This window comes from Grampus griseus, assembly GCF_964374135.1.
Source record: "Grampus griseus genome assembly, chromosome: 10".
In the NCBI taxonomy this organism is placed as follows: Eukaryota; Metazoa; Chordata; class Mammalia; order Artiodactyla; family Delphinidae; genus Grampus; species Grampus griseus.
The window spans coordinates 42586968-42604826 of record NC_139004.1 but is presented as its reverse complement, the minus strand read 5'-3'; the positions used below and the strand labels follow the sequence as shown (position 1 = coordinate 42604826).

General features: G+C 35.5%; 1 protein-coding gene across 1 annotated transcript in view; it reads left to right on the top strand.

Moving 5' to 3' along the window:
* The window catches only part of COL21A1 (collagen type XXI alpha 1 chain), a 127612-nt gene that overhangs the window by 12720 nt on the left and 97033 nt on the right, over positions 1-17859 (top strand). The window contains exons 3-8 of the mRNA XM_082664712.1: positions 7682-7850; positions 7942-8158; positions 11151-11324; positions 12400-12477; positions 14426-14434; positions 14735-14818. Coding sequence (XP_082520838.1) covers positions 7682-7850; positions 7942-8158; positions 11151-11324; positions 12400-12477; positions 14426-14434; positions 14735-14818 — 731 coding nt within the window. The remainder of the gene's footprint in view (positions 1-7681; positions 7851-7941; positions 8159-11150; positions 11325-12399; positions 12478-14425; positions 14435-14734; positions 14819-17859) is intronic.

The following is a 17859-nucleotide window of genomic DNA, read 5'->3' as shown; positions in this document are numbered from 1 at the left end:
AATATTTCATTAAACCTCATAGAATATTCAGGGGAATAACTTTATATTCTATCTGTAGATTAAAAGAATTTAAATCTAATCTGAATTGGTGACAATCTACATTGTCAAGGGCTTGTAGTATATCCAAAAATATGAATTTTCCATTCATTTAATTAGAGAGGCTAGAGCAATGTTTCAAATAAAGGAATATGATATGTTTATATTTTATGTGCAAAGCGATGTTTGGGTATTAAATTGGAAAATGTAGAATGACTATCGCATGATTCAGAAAATATACAAATTATAGCATACAGACTTTTCTCTCAGTGTTTATGATTGGATCTAGATGCAGCTGTATAAGTTAATTATTTCTAGGAAAGGAATAAACAAGAAAACATTCACAATAATTTTCTTAGGAATATTTAAAGCTTGTATAAAATGCTCATTCTCCCATCCTTTCTCTCTCTCTAAAATATGATGTATGATAGCTATCACCTAATTACCTATTTTATGCTCATAACAGCTTCAACCTTTTTAAGTGACAGTTGGCATGCCAGTAGAAGTGAAAATTGGTACAACCACTTTGGGAAAGTCTTTGACATTATCTATTAGGACAAATGTACTGCTATCTTATGAAACAGTAATTCTATCCTAGATATTTAACTATGAGAAATAAGTTCATATGTTCACCAAAAGACTATTCAAGAATGTTCATAGCAGTTTTATTTAAAATAATCCCAAACTGGAAACAACTCAAATGATTGCCCACAGAAAAATGGATATAAGTACATCATAGTATAATTCATATAGTAGAGTACTACACAGCAATACCATCAACAAAAACCACATCACTCTTATGTGCAAAACCAGGGATAAATCCACAGGCATTATGTTGAGCAAGAGAAGTCAAATTTTAAAAAAAGATACTGCATTGTTCATTTATATTAAGTTCAAGAACAGACAAAACTAAATTAATCAATGGGGACAGAAATCATAACAGTGGTGGCTTCTGGTGGTGGTGGTTATCCTCTGGGAAGGATCATGAGGTTGCTTTCAAGGTGTTAGACAGATTCTGTGTCTTGTCTGAGGCTAGCTATGTGAGTGTAGGCATGTGTGGCAATTGAACTATTGTATACTTGAGATTAAGTCATTTTACTGAATGTAGGTTGTATCTTAATAAAAAAGTTAAAAAAATCAGTAAGCACAATGTCTATTAAAGTAAAGCACTTGAATGTTTTTTCTTTAAACCTGAGTCTGTATGAATATGGTGGTCCAGCCCAATCTCTGGAGTCAGAACGAGATCCAGGTTTGGTTCCTGACTTTGTCAACATCACTTTCTTGAAGTGAAATCTTAGGCTAAGTGGCTGCCTCCAACCTTGGTGATAGAGACCTTATTTTATCTCATTTTATTTTTTTGCAGTTTAAATAATAGTAACATTTATTATCTCATACAGTTCCTGTGGATCAGGGACATGGGTGAAGCTGGGCTGAATAGTCCTGATTCAGGTTCTCCCAAGGAATTGCAGTCAAGATGTCAGTTGAGGCGGCAGACCGCTGAAGGCATGACTGGGGCTAGAGGGTCTGCTTCCAAGGTGACTCACTCACAAGATTGGTGAGTCAGTGCTGGCTATTGGCAGGAGGTTTCAGTTCCTGGTCACATGGACGTCTCCAAGTTGCTGCTGGAGCATCCTTGCAACATGGCAGCTGGTTTCCCCTGAAGTGAGTGGTCCAAGAGAGCAAGGGGGGGCTGCAGTGTCTTTCATCGTCTAGACTTGCAAGCCACACCCCTTCATTTCTACAATATCCTACTGGTTATGAAGGCTAGCCCTGTCAGTGAGAGAGACCACATCTAATGAACGTTAATATCAGTATGCTAGATATTAGAGCAGCAGAGGAACATGTTAAGATGCATCGATGTTTGTTTAAAAAAATAGAGTTTGTATGTTAAAATGATGCATAAATGTAATATCTGACAAAAGTTCTTCCAATTCAAATTAAAAATGGAAAAGAAAAGGAGTAAAGAATGAGTTACAGGAATTGGACACAGACTATTGTCTGGATACGTGTAAAGGCAAGACACACTACCTTTCTTCATCTATAGTATTTGGTCAGAGGAAAAAATAACTTAGAAACATTTCAGACTTCCCTGGTGGCACAGTGGTTAAGAATCCACCTGCCAGTGCATGGGACATGGGTTCGAGCCCTAGTCTGTGAAGATCCCACATGCCACAGAGCAACTAAGCCCGTGTGCCACAACTACTGAGCCCATGTGCTGCAATTACCGAAGCCTGTGTGCCTAGAGCCCGTGCTCCACAATAAGTGAAGCCACTGCAATGAGAAGCCCACAGACCACAATGAAGAGTAGCCCTCGCTCACCGCAACTAGAGAAAGCCCACGCGCAGCAACGAAGACCAAATGCAGCCAAAAAAAAAAAAAAAAGCATTTCATTACATAATCAATGGCTTTACAATGAAAAATGGCAAAACCAGATGAGTTGTTCTGTAATTTTGTAAGCCTTTAAAATTGTATTCTCCTTAGCTATTTTTTAAGGCAAGGATGGGTTTCCATTTCTTATATTTTTTTCTTAGTGTTGAAAAATAATATCTTCTATGTTGGTGAGGCTACTTACTGGTGAAAAAAATTTTGACTTTTCTGGTTTGTGCATAAGTTGTACTTAAGGCTAATTGGAGTTTATTGATCCCATTGACTCACCACTGAAAGGAGTGTTATAAAAATCTACACTTACTATGTCCTACTGTTAGCCATGCGTTTGGCAGACATCTTCCTCTGATGAAGGATTCTAAATCAACCTATATTTCAGGACAGTGGGATTACTTGCTGGTAAAATAGAATGAGATCATTCAGTCATGTGATGAGAAAAGAAACTTTGTGAACTTGGGCTTTAGTAAGAGAATTTCTACTTGGATAATTTATTTCAGATTTGCTATTGTTACTTTAGTGTATTTCCAATATGATGGGATGGAGTCTAAGTTATCACAATCTTGGTGAATGTGCCTCCTTTTTTATAAATTTGTACATGATGTTAAAAGTCCATGGTGATATAATAGACCTTCAGGAAGGCAAATGTTTTAAATTGCCACTACATGCCATTGAGGATTGTCTATCTTTGGCACCTATACTCATGTTTGCCTTACCATTAAAACCAAGTTCAATCCAGGAAAGTTTAAAGAAGCTGGCTTTCACAGACCTAAACTGTACCAGGGGCACCGTTTTATTGGATTATCGGGTCTGGATCACTAAAATTACTTTTGGTCTCTGACCACAAATCTCCTTATAAAATTCCCAGTTGTCAGTTAAAATATGTGACTTCTGCAGAGGGTGGACTTACAAACAATCTTGCAATTGGATTAAGTAGGCACTTATAAACTAGGCTAGGTGTGATCTGGAATAATGTGTTCATTATTAATTAATGTAATAGTCCCCCTATCATATTAACTTATAAGTAGAAAGCTATAGCTAGACACATGTGATTTCCCTGGTTAGACTCAAGAGATACACAGTTTTTGTGTTCTTGTCCATGGCAGGATTTTAAATAAAACACATTTTTATGATCCTAATAAGACTGAATTACTTATACTACTAAGCCCTGGGATTTAACAGAAAAGCAATTATTACTGGACCCCAGTGTTTAAAGTAAGTGGACTAATGTGTGCTCCACCCCAGAAAGTGTTCCTTTTCTGAATACTCTCTGAACGTATTAGAGTCAAATAAAATTATAACTGTGTAGTCTGTGTAGGAAACCATTTGTGAACTTAAGGCTTTGAGGTTTTTCTTTTGGTTCTTGCTCCTGAATGCACTCCTTTAAACTAACTTGCTTTATCTAGATTGTTCTACTTACCTGTTGTATGTGTTATAGCAAGTCCCAACTGACTCTCTCTTAGCATTTGATTTTCCTGGTACTTAAAATGACAGCTTCCAAGTTCCAGTTTTTAATTCCAGTATCCATTCCCCTCTCTGTATGTGTTTGTATAGTTATACATAGATTTCTTTTTTCCTACACAATAGGGAAGTTAATTATTGACCTCTGTTTCCCTAGAAGTTTGTGGAAGAATTGTTGGTTGGCAATCAAAGTAGCTTTTTATATATGGAAACTTTCTTTTATCTGTTTCCTCTAGCTAGGTATATGCAAACATACAAACTGTATTTGAGCATTTTAGCTACATTTTACTTTTCAGTTTCCATGTGTAAGGGTATTTTATTATTCTTGTAGGTGAGCAAATTTGGAAGAAAAATTATTTCTTCAAAAAACTATGGGTGTACCAGGGGCTGAGAGGAGAGAGGAATGGGGAGTTATGGTCTAATGGGTACAAAGTTTCTGTTTCTGAATAATAAAACTTTTCTGGAAATAGTGGTGATGGTTATACAACATTTGAATGTAGTTAATGGCAATGAATTGTACACTTAAAAATAGTCAAAATGGTAAATTTTATGTTATGTATATTTTACAATTTAAAAAAATTGAAAGCCAAAAAAAAAAAGGAAAATATAATTATCTAAATACATTTCTCCTAATGAGATGTACTAAGTGGTAATGAAAATGTGGCTGTAACATGATTGTTAATTTACATTCCTGATTTCACGAACCATGCCACACTGTTTCCTATACAATTCTGGGGATTAGAATACAGTGCAAAAATTTGATTAAAGAAAAAGGATGAACACAATACTTGCTTTATCCCCCCCACGTGCATGCTATTTTGAAGTTACAAAGCATTTTTACATACTTCATCACATTTGATCCCAAAAAAATCCCTGTGAAGGAGATCATTATTCTCATGTCACAGATGAGAAGCCAGAGGTTCATGAGAGGTTAAGAGAGAGGCTGAGGTCTAAACCTCAGATTCTGGTCTTCAGTTGGAGCTCTTTGTTTACCATCTTATAACTTCTCTTTTGTAAAGTAAATCAGAGGAGCAATTCAAATCTGAATATTTATATGATGTCATGTTTAACACATTTTCTTTTCAGCTGAACTTCTTTCTTTTGCAGTTTTAAATCAAGTGCATTTGAAGTGAGGCCTCCTATTGTTCTATATTACCCTGCCCCCTGCTAGAAACAAACCCTGCATCATAATGACAGGAAAAATTTAATTTAGTTTATTGATTTATGATTTCAACTCAGTCATACAGTATTATTGGGACACTTATTTTCTGCTTCTTATGTTTTCATGTGGAGGGACTTCAGCCAGACTGACTTTTTTTTAATAAGTCATCTTGATTTTATATTAAAAAGTTTTAAAATTATAACAAATCTCAGTTTTAAGTAGAGATGAAAAGGTTTGCTAAATAAAACACTAGTCCAGTAATGTAGTAAAGGAATAATATTTGTCAGAATAGGGATTATTTCAAAATGCAAAGATGGTTTAATAGTGAAGTCTGATTTGTCACTCTTCTGCTCAAAATTCACCTGAATTGGCTTTTTTCTTGATTCAGGCAATTTCTTTTTGGTTCTCATTCTTCAAAATTAAAACCGATGCTGCAATGAGTATATAGATTGACTTTTCTGATCTCTCCGCACCTTCTTTCACTCTTTACCACTGATGAGAAGAGGCATTTTCGGATAAGGGAGTTTGATAAAAGAAGCTGGTCCTAGCTGGCGAAGTGCCTTAGATGTTCTTCCCTTTGGATCAGCAGGTCTGTGGAGCTGGTGTTCCCTTTCCGCTTTAGATCATATGTGAACTTAACAGGCAGTCCTGCTCCTGAGGTGGGTGGGGATTGAATCAGCCCTGCTGGGCTGCCAGGCGGGGGTGGTTAATTACAGTGTACAGTCTCATCAGACTCACTGGATCACGCCTCTAACCAGCATCTTCTGTTTGCCTGGTTCCTGTATCTTCCCATCAGTTAGCTCTAAGCTTCCCAGAGGAAGAAGAATGTGATTGAATAGGTCCCTTCAAAATTCAGCACCCTCAGACCTGAAGATGAAAATACCCCTCCTTTCCCAGGAACACATCTACTTTTATTTATATCAAACCTTTATTTTATTTCCAATATTAATGTTTCAAATGTCCATCAATAAGTATACAGATAAATTGTGATATATCCATACAATGGACTTCTAATCAGCAGCAAAAAAGAATGAACTACTGAAACACACAACCAGAGTGGATCTAAAATAATAATGCTGAATGAAAGAAGCCAGACAAGAAGGAGTACATACAATATGCGTCCATTTTTTATAGAACTATACGAAATTCAAACTTATTTGTAGTGACAGAAAGCATATCAGTGGTGCCTGAGAATGGGGATGGGAGTGGGGTAGTGAATGGTGACAGACAGAGATTGCAACGAACATGAGGAAACTTTTGGGGGTGATGCATATGTTCGTTATCTTGTCGGTGGTGATGGTTTTACAGGTGTATACATATGTCAAAACTAATCAGATGGTAAACTTTATGTTTAGTTTACTATCAATTTACCTCAGTAAAGCTACTTAAAAAACAAACAAACAAACAAACAAAAACTCAGCATCCTCAGACCTGAAGAGGAAAAATGCCCCTCCCTTCCCAGGAATACAGCTAATTTTATTTATATCAAACCTTTATTTAATTTCTAATAGTCTATGGTACAAGTTATGACAGTATTATTGGGCTAACAAAATTCATCTCTTTACTTTTTACTGTTTTATAAATATGATATTTTTCCCTTTTCTTAATGTTTTATAAGAGAGTGATTATCTTAAAGTACCTTTAGTGGAGTTTGTTCTTTTATTCTCTTAGCTGCTCTATAAAATATAAGCAGTCAGGCTCAATGTGTATGTTATACGATGGCCTTGGAAGAATCTGAAAATATTGCAACATTCCTACAGTATGACAGTTTAATAGCATTGCAACCAAACAGAATTTTCCACATAATTTGAGACACTGGTTTCCCAGAGAATTGAAAAGCGTATCACATTTTTATAATTTATATAAATGACTGTATAACTAATAAGAACCTGCTGTATAAAAATATAAAATTAAATTTAAAAAAATGACTGTATAATGCAAACCTTAATGATTCTTCTTAAGGAAAAAGTCTTTATTCATTTATAAATGTGATTAATATAATATATAATCTGATTAATCATAGATGAGATAATAAGCCCATTTGAAGGTTTTCCATGAACAGAAAAGATGTACAGTTAAGTTTTTTCCAGAGTGAGAGAACCAAGATATTTGAACTGTAGGATTATAAACTGCTAGAACTGGAAAGAACATTGGGAACAACACACATTTCTTACCCCTCAAATGCTGGGAATGCAAGAAAGCAATCAGAATTCATCTCCTAGATCCAAGAAATTTGAGAGCATTATTCAAGGGTGCGTGACTACCAGCAAATCTTGGATGAGAATCATGAATCCTGCTCCAGCCCTCTCCTACTGGCCAGGTGTTAAGTTGCCTCATATTCAAAATAGTGAAGTGTAAATTTCAGCATAGTGTTGCCCTTAAAACAATCCATGAACAAATGTGCCTTTTACATTTCTGTTTTTTTTTCATCCCCTTTTAGGGAGAAAGAAGGCAATTGAGACTTCATTCTCAAATACCAAATACACTCCCACGTGTTTTCTCAGAAATGCATTTACATACATATGTGTGCATATAGAAATTTTATAATTCTATGTTCTTTAATATTCCTCCCTTGATTTTCTTTTTGTTGAAGTAACCCATGATTAATCAACTTCTACCCCTTTTGCTTTTGCTTTATAGAATCTGTCTGTCCAACACGAATTCCAGTGGCAGCTCGTGATGAGAAGGGGTTTGATATTCTTTTAGGCTTGGGTGTAAAGAAAAAGGCTAAGAAAAGAATTCAGCTTTCACCAACAAAGATAAAAGGATATGAAGTGACATCAAAAGTCGATTTATCAGAACTCACAAGGTAAACGTTATGTGTCGATACAGCGTTTTCTTGATGTTTCTGTAGACATGTTGAGAATTCTTTAAGCTCATACATGTTCTTCTTTTTCCAGCAACGTTTTCCCAGAAGGTCTTCCTCCATCATATGTATTTGTCTCCACTCAGAGATTTAAGGTCAAAAAAGTGTGGGATTTATGGAGAATTTTAACCATTGACGGAAGGCCACAAATAGCAGTTACTTTAAATGGAGTGGATAAAACTTTATTATTTACAACAACCAGCATCATTAATGGCTCACAACTGGTCACCTTTGCTGACCCTCGAGTTAAGGTAAAGATGCTTGGGTATGATTTTGGTATTCATGGGGAATGACCATCAGGTTTGTGTGTTTTGGGAGAGGAGAGCCATAATTTGAACCTGACTGAAAAAATATTGATTTCATATTTTAATTTTGCTTCATTGACTAAAAGGAACAAAGGAAGAATATTTGTTTCTTTTTTAATTGAAGTAGAGTTGATTTACAATGTGATGTTAATTTCTGCTGTACAGAAAACTGATTCAGTTATACATATATATACGTATTCTTTTTCATATTCTTTTCCATTGTGGTTTATCACAGGATATTGAATACAGTTCCCTGTGCTATACAGTAGGACCTTGTTGTTTATCCATTCTATACATAATAGTTTGTATTTACTAATCCCAAACTCCCAGCCCATCCCTTTCCCACCCCCCTTTCCCCTTGGCAAGCACAGTTCTGGTCTCTGTGTCTGTGAGTCTGTTTCTGTTTCATAGATAATTTCATTTGTGTCATATTTTAGATTCCACATATGAGTGATATCGTATGATATTTGTCCTTCTCTGTCTTATTTAGTTCACTTAGTATGATAATCTCTAGGTCCATCCATGTTGCTGCAAATGGCATTATTTTGTTCTTTTTTATGGCTGAGTAATATTCTATTGTATATATGTACCACATCTTCTTTATCCATTCATCTGTCGATGGATATTTAGGTTGCATCCATGTCTTGGCTATTGTAAATAGTGCTGCTAGGAACATAGGGGTGCATGTACCTTTTTGAATTATAGTTTTGTCCAGATATATGTCCAGGAGTGGGATTTCTGGATCATATATGGCAACTCTATTTTTAGTGAAAATTTGTTTTTTAATTCATATGAGATTAAGGGATGCAGGAACTAACATTTTTGAGTGCCTGCTTCTAGGTGCCAGGAACATTTAATTATAATAATCACCCAAGGAAGAAGCTACTGCTCTCATTTTAAAGATAAAATACCAAAGTTCAAGGATATTAAATTCTCTTTCCAAGTAACATGGCTAGTAAGTGGTGACATCAGGAATTTAATTTAGGTCTGGTCACTTTCAAAGTCTGTGTTTGTCTATTTTGTACTGCCATGTCCTACAGGATATTGAGATAAATTCATATTTGTCAGAACATTAAATACAGGTAGGAAATATGTACAGAATTCACATTTATTTGGATGACAGCTTATATTCCCAAAAGGAGCATATATTTAATAAAATTCATAAACTAAAAGTGTATTTTTCAAGTCAAATGTGTTCAGAATATAGATGCCATGATAAAATCAATTACATTTTGATTATTACTGTAATTATGATAGTCAAATTGTACATTATATAATTTAGGAAATATACAAGGCTGTACATGAAATTATGCATTTATCCAATTTCTTCATTTGGTAAGCAGAATACATTTTTAAAAAAATTGTTGTCTACTATTTTCGTTAAAGGCAATGTGCTAGGTTCTGTGAGAAATGACAAATGAATAAGGCATGTTTCTAATCTTCAAGGAATTTATTTATAATGGGATATTCAGTGCTTCTGGTATCTAAAAGAAGTACGAAAAGTTAGTGGACTGTGGAAGGAAAAGTGGATTCTAATACAAAATGTGGGCCAGTCTTCATAAATGAGATGGTTTTTGGAATGTAGGATGAAGGATGTACAGGATTTTGTTGGAGAGAGAGAAGCACACGGAAGTTAATGGTTCATTATTGAGTAGTCATGTGTGGTGAAATGCAGGGTTTTTATTTATAGAATAAAACGTGGTGCCCCCTGTGTTTGGAGTATAAGATACATGAAAGAAAAGCTAGAAAGGTATAAGCTCAGTTTGTATGGACGTGGGAACCGTACAAAGGGTTTTGCATTTCAATCAGTGGATGACGGGATTCCATCAAAAGGTCTTGATCACAGGCGTGTCATGGTCAAAGTAGCTCTCTCCTCTCCTTCTTTCCCTTCTTCTCTTGTAAAGAATACTTTTGACTCTTTCCTGGAATTGGACTAGGTCCTAGGAATACAGAAATTAATAATATTAATTCTAGTAGAGGTAAGAAGTTTGGCTTGGAGAGGGAAGGGATAGGGATTGAGATGTGTTTGAAAATTATTCAAATAAAACAAGACATCTATGAGCCTAAATTATGGCAATGAGAATGGCAATGGAGAAGTGAATTTGAGTCGTGTTTAAGACACATCCTTGGTAGAATTTTGCATCTATTTGTTATGGCAACTGAGGGAAGGGGAAAGAGGTAAAGGCACTTGTATGGTTTAGAAACTGAGGATACTATTATCCCAGGGAAATCGGGAGAGGAAGAAAGTTTGGGGGATAGTTCAAGTTCATTTTGTTACATACTCTGTCAGACTGATTGTGAAACTCCTGGCAAAATTATTCTAGCCAATGTTAGAATTATAGGTACCATATGTGAGAAAGAGGTCCAGGATGTCAATGTGGATATGGGAGATATTCCATAAAAGTTATAACTGAACTGTTGGAATGAATGAGATCATCAAGGGGAGAATGGAAAAGGTCAAGGACCGACCTGTGGGGAATGCCCTCATTAAAAGGCAGGTTGAGGAAAATGAACCCTCAAAGAGATAGAGAATGGACAGTTGTAGAAGAAGGAATGAAGGTGATCAAGACGGTTTGAATCACGGAAGCTGAGACCATCAATGCGGGTGGACTAGTTACAGGGTCCACAGTTGCCATGAAGTAAATAAAATGAGGGAATGAAAGAAGCCACTTGGATTGGGACATTAGGAACTTATCTGTGACCTTGAGGGAGTTGTTTCAGTAAATACTTTGGTACAGCCACTTTGAGATGTGAAATGGAAATGCAGCTAGGGATTAAAATAATTGCTGGGTGGCCTTTGAGACCCAGCTTGAGTCAGGGTGAGTTAGAATATGATACGATCAATCTGGGTGGTATGGATTTACACTTGATGACAACAAAGAAACGAAAAGATTGTTTGGAACTCTATTTATGAATCTGCTGTATTTTCTTCCTACAGACATTATTTGATGAAGGCTGGCATCAAATTCGTCTCTTAGTAACCGAACAAGATGTAACTCTGTATATTGATGATCAACAAATTGAAAACAAGCCCTTACATCCAGTTTTAGGGCTGTTCATCAGTGGGCAAACCCAAATTGGAAAATACTCTGGGAAAGAAGAAACCGTTCAGGTGGATAAAAATGATCTGCTTTTCGTATTATATAAAATGGAGCTTTGGTGATAGTATTTATTCCATTTAACTGTATTTAACTTAATTCCTTTAAGAGACTTAATGAAAATGTGGTCAGTTCATTAGTGAAATTGTGTGTGTGTATGAAAATGAAAAATCAAACAATATAATAATTCTTAGAAATTTGTTCCCCTAGGTGCAGGGTAGAATCTATGTTCTTATGGACCATCAATTTCATATTTCCCAGGAGAAGCATAGAATATATCATGAATTTGGGAAAGGATTACAGCTGTGATCGGGGCTTGTAAAAATTTCTTTGCAGCTGTGAGGATAAAATTAGATTAATGCATGTCAGTGTTCTTCATAAACAAAACGGTGACTATTTTGGTATCTCTTTAAACTAGAATATCTGTGTGCAGGTTGAGAAGTGTGTATGTAAAAGATAGCCATTTCTTGAAAAATCCTTTATTTGAAAAGGTATGTCTTTCCTACTCTGTTTCTATTAAGGGAAGACTGTGTCATATTCAAATGTAGGATTACACATATGGTCTCTATGTATTAATGTTACACGTCAAATTGTAGTAAATATTTAAATAGTGACAGGTGCTGGGCTTACTCATCACACAATACTCCGTGCCAAGAACTAAATCTCTGAAACTAAAGATGGTTTCTTGACCCGACTCTGTGCAATCAGGGATGTGAAGAGATGTAGGGTAAACACAGAAAGCCTGGGAAAGCTTTTAAGTTGTCTAGGAAATGCCGTCTAGATGAGCTCTTAATAGAAGGATACTACAGAAGCTCCACTGGGTTTCCCAAAGAAGTCAGAGGTTTGTTTTTGGTGCTAGGGAAGTTTTTCTTAGGAGTTTTGTTGCGTCACATCTTTACACTATATGTTAAGTATTTAAATTTTGTATGTTTATTGCTTATTGTATTTTTATTGTTAACGAAGCTAAGTGTTTCGATCTATATTTTATATGATTGCTAACTACACTGGCTGCTTCTGTGTATGTGAATTGCTTTTATAAAACAATTTGCTTGGGCCTCAACTTTAACTTGATTGGTTTTATGTTTCTAGTTTGATGTCCAAAAGTTACGAATCTACTGTGACCCAGAGCAGAACAACCGGGAGACAGCATGTGAGATTCCTGGATTTGTGAGTACGATGAATTATATTTTCCTAAGTGTTGCTTCAGTACTTTCAAAGCAAGAAATAAAACGCAGATAATATACGAGCTTTAATTTAACATATAGAGTTAATTTGTTTCTTCATTGTCAATGCAAATAAAATGACACTGATTAAAACATATTGAGGTTCATAATTGAAATAAAATTATAATGCGTACAAGTGTAAATGGAAGACCACGGGAAATATTTTCTCATCTCAGATTGATTGTTCCACTACTCAAGTGAAGCAGGGATAGACCTGCTCTAGAAAAACGTAGAATTCGTTGTCTGAATGTCCAGTAAGTAAAATACATTTCTATACTTTATTAAATGTGTGGGTGAAATACCTCACGTGGCACAATTCTGAAGAATGGAAAATTATTCATTTTCCTGTTTACTAGCACGTTTTCTCAAACCATAATGAGTATAAATTTTTCTTTTTGTTGTTGTTGCCACCCAAGTAGGATTTTCTTATAATTCTAGGATATAAGCAAATTTCTATTTATTTAGCTATTTTCATTAATGCGTTAGGAAGAAAAAGATTATAAGCTAAAATGTTATAGAGTCTGATCATATACGTGTGTGAGTGTGAGTGTGTGTGTGTGTGTGTGTGTGTGTGTGTGTGTGTGAGAGATCAATCCCTTTTCCCCGGGCAAGAAACAGTATATTGTTGCTAGTGAAAATGAGGTAAAATGTCATAAAACTTTTTGACAATGTGGATTTCCAGTCATATTTGAACCCTACGTAGTTCTTTTCATTTGTATAGTCATGCTGTCATCATTTTCTTATTTCCTATCAAACTGAATAAATTATGGATCCATAGTCTGAAAATTTGAGGACATAGAGCAGCACATTTGAAGGATCTGTAATAAAATCAAAGATGGAAGCTTCTAGAAATGATTCATTCTGGATTTTCTACTTAAGTAGTTGTTTAAACACTATAATATTTATTTTAGATACTTATAACTTGGAATATAAATCTCTCCTAAAAGCATTAAGAAGTTATTTCATTTTGAGAGTCCATTGTACATACTTGATTTATTGCTATTTCTCCATTGATGTTATGCCATGACTATGACCCCGCATATAATAGAAGCATAAAGTGAGATTGTAGATTCTGTGTTCTCACATCCACTTTTCTGTGTTTTTATGGCTCCTTCCTCACTCTCAGGTATGACTTTTTCAGGCTTGTTTACCCTTTTCATCTTCATTGCCACCTTCTCATTTTCTGATCTAATCTGTTATTGTTTGGAAAGATTATTAACCTATTTTAAAATTGTGTGTCATTCAGTAAGAAATAGATGGCTTAGTAAGAAGCTTTTCTAAAGTAAATTGCATAAAATTGAATGCATGCACGGGCTTCCCTGGTGGCGCAGTGGTTTAGAGTCCGCCTGCCGATGCAGGGGACACGGGTTTGTGCCCCGGTCCGGGAAGATCCCACATGCCGCGGAGCTGCTGGGCCCGTGAGCCATGGCTGCTGCGCCTGCGCGTCCAGAGCCTGTGCTCCGCAACGGGAGAGGCCACAACAGTGAGAGACCCGCGTACCGCAAAAAAAAAAAAAAAAAAAAAAAATTGAATGCATGCAGTTTGCGACTTGCTTAGATGTGTTTTGGCTTTTTCTCTGGTTCTTAAGTGATTCCCAGAAAGTTCAAGAGAGCGTATAAACCCCACATTGAGGTATTTTTGTTCTTGTGTGGCTGTTATACCAAAAACACTCTCCATCATTGCTAATTTCCTTCCTTTATCCTATTATAAATGTGGGAATAACATAAATAGGTAATGTTTTAGTATCGTTGCAAGCAAATGTTTTAGCTCTTGCTGGTTTTGATACTTCATTTATCTCTACCCTGGACAAGGAAATATCTGTAAATTAAGAAGATAATTTAGACATTTAATTAGAAACATGTCTTAAAACACATTTGTTGTTTTTCTTTCAGAACGGTGAGGTAGGCCTGGATACTATTATTCTCCTTAAGGTAGTATATGCATTGTGGGACTGTTTAACTTCCTTCCAACAATTGTAAGTATGTTAGATAAATAGAACCCATTTTTATGTAGTTTGAATGTATCTAGTATTCATAGCTTTTTTGTGATTCTGAATTTCTTATTGGATTGGACTAAATAAAATTGGACAGTAAATATAAGATATCTTTACCATTTCACACACACATATAGACATATACAGGCATATGTGCACATATGTATGTGTCTTGCCATGTGCCTTTATCTCCATTTTTGTCTTTTAGTGCTTCAATGGTCCCAGTGATGTTGGTTCAACGGCAGCTCCCTGTATTTGTCCTCCAGGAAAACCAGGACTACAAGGCCCCAAAGTGAGTAATACCTAACATGCTACTTTTGATAAAACACACAAATAAGAGCTGAGTAGACACCAAATTCCTAATCACCATTGACTCTGTTGCGAAATGTCTGCCTAATACCTTAGAATAGTTTAAAATGTGAATTTTAGTGATTTTTTAAAAAAGTGATTCTAATCTGTAATTGCCTTTGAACCTAAAACTGATACCACATAAAGTGAGGGAGTGTTATTTGTTTGCTTGTTTGTCTGTTTGTTTTCTCCCCTAATACCACTACTGTATCCCAAGAATGATACCTCCTTACAACCTGGTAAAAAATGAAGAAAGGTCATTTGTTAAAATACGTTCTAAATTCTTAAATGTCTAAATGCTTATTCTGTCAAAATGATTTTCAGATAGAAAAATGAAGTAAAAAATTTAAAGTTGGTTTGAATGTTGTGTTTGATGTCCAATTCTAAAAAGAGAGGCAAGTGTGTATATGTGTGTGCATGTGTATTGATTTATTTATTTTACTTAATCATGTAATAATTACTTTTAGTCATATTCATACATGCATATCTCCCAGTTACATTTACATATTTATTTGTGTATCTGTATATATATTATTTCTGTGTATATGTGTTATTTGTGTGTGTATATATATATGAAAACATATATTCAACTGTGTACACATTTGTATATGATTGGAACCATGATGTGCATACTATTTTATAACTAGTCACTTTTTAACATAACAAATACTCTGAATATGTTTCTGTATTATAAATGAATGACTAAATTTTTTAAAGTAAGTTGATACTAATCGTGGCATCACTTAGACATAGCCTAAGATACTGAGATGTCAAGTGGTTTGTCCACTATAGATAAATCTTGTTTATTTAATATTATTTTAAAATATCATCTAGATAAAAATAATGTCTAACTTGAAAGCAAGTATGACTTCCTAGCCAGAAAGAATGTTTCATGTATTGCTCATCTGTTACTTGAAGTGACCATAATAAATTCTGTTAAATGAGTTGTAATGTTCATTTAGATGGAATTTTCTGAGAGTTTTAATCATCACAACTAAAAATTTTCAGTTTTTAGACTGGTAATCTGAGAGTCGGATTCTTCCTAACTTTTGTGCATGTTTCCCCATCTATTTTCAGTTGATAGTTCATAACCTACTTCAAACCTAGCTGTTAAAATCAAGAAAGAAATGCAATTTAAGAATTAAAAGAATGGGATTTCCCTGGTGGTGCAGTGGTTGAGACTTCGCCTTCCAATATGGGGGTGTAGGTTTGATCCCTGGTCGGGGAGCTAAGATCCCACATGCCTTGGGGCCAAAAAACCAAAAACCTAAAGCAGAAGCAATATTGTAACAAATTCAATAAAGACTTCCCAAAAAAATGGTCCACATCAAAAAACAAATCTTAAAAAATAAGAAATAAAAGAATACATTCAATACTTCATTCAAAGTAAATCTGTTTGGCTTGGAACTTCACTTCATTCCATTATAATCAATTTACTATTGTGAACAATTTTTAGATTGCCTTTAGGAAGGTTAATCCAAGTGTTCTTCTATTAAAGTAACCATGTTATTTAGGATGCCTGATACAAAGGAAAAATACCTATAAGATGTTTCTGGGAGAAATTACCTTGCAAGGCAGCATGGTGTGACCTACCAGCAGACTATCTTTTGAAACATAGTTATACAGCTTATTCAACTTGGGTTGTTATACATAGAAATGATTTGATCTGCAAGAGATCAGAGTCCTATGACATCTGATTTCTCTAAGCCCAGAGGGCCTTCCAGCCCCTCAGGCCACCCCCAGAGACTCTAAGGGGCTGTCCACTTCCAGGTGTGGGGCACCTGATGCCTCTCATGTTTCCTGATTCATCATTAGTGATCCATTAGGCATCTTGAAGTGACACCAATTTTTATGCCTGTATGTTTCTATAGCAAATTTTTAGCACACCCTTTGTCTTATCTGGGAAAGCCTCTGATTTTCAGTATTTCCAAGTTTCATGTGTTCCTCATTTTCATTCTCTTTTCTTAGTCATCATCTAGCCCCACTGCCACCTACTACTTTAAGTGAAATTGCAGTTTTCCACAGATCTTCAAGTTGGCGTGCCTTCTTAATCTGCTTTCCATTTTCTTCAGAAAATCTGGCAGGAGGACAGGACACACACACACTCTTCCATCCTTTTAGGGCTCTTTCCCCTGGAGGTGGTTCCTTACCCACATTGGAGACCTGCATGTGAAAAACAGAATCCCTAGCAACACCCTGAGTTGTTCTTCCTTTAGAGAATTTCTGGCCCGGGAAATTGATAGAGTTTTAATTAGTTCAACAGAATCAGAACTAAAACAGATGAATGGATTTTACTATAGATCCAACTGAGACGTATTGGCTGTTTTTGTGAGATGCTCTCTGGAAAGTTTTACAGATTTCCATCAAGCAGACTTACCTGTGCAGGAGAATCTAGTCTTCCCATTAGCCAGAAATTGGGTTCTCGGAGCTGAGAGTTTGGTCATGAAACTGAAACAGAGGAGAAATTTGTGTGTGGATAGGTGGGTAAGTGCTTATTCTAAGATAAAGTTGGTCATCTGCTTCAAGTTCTCTCAATTTCCAACAAATATGACATGCCTATTGCAAAACCAGGTTAAATTAACTAAGGTATCCCATACTTGGACTTTTCATGGCATTATAACTATTTAATATGCATAGAAAAATATATTTGTCATGGGGCTGTGAGCCCCTGTATGCTGGCTTATTTATTCTGTGTCCTTAATGTCAAAGGGAGTGATTAAATTAATGACTCTCTGGGAATGATTTTTATATGCAAACACTTCACAACAAGGTTAATACAAACTAAATTCTCCTTTGGAATTCCACTGTCTAGCACAGTGCTTAATAATAATATATTTTTTATGTAAAAATTTATGAAATCATTGAAAAAATAAGGTTCACCCCTCCTCCTGATTAACCTATATGGAATACCTTTGTTCTATGTGAAAGATCCAGGCAATCCCCAATTTACAAACAGCTCCCTTCCAAAAGACCTATCCATGCAAA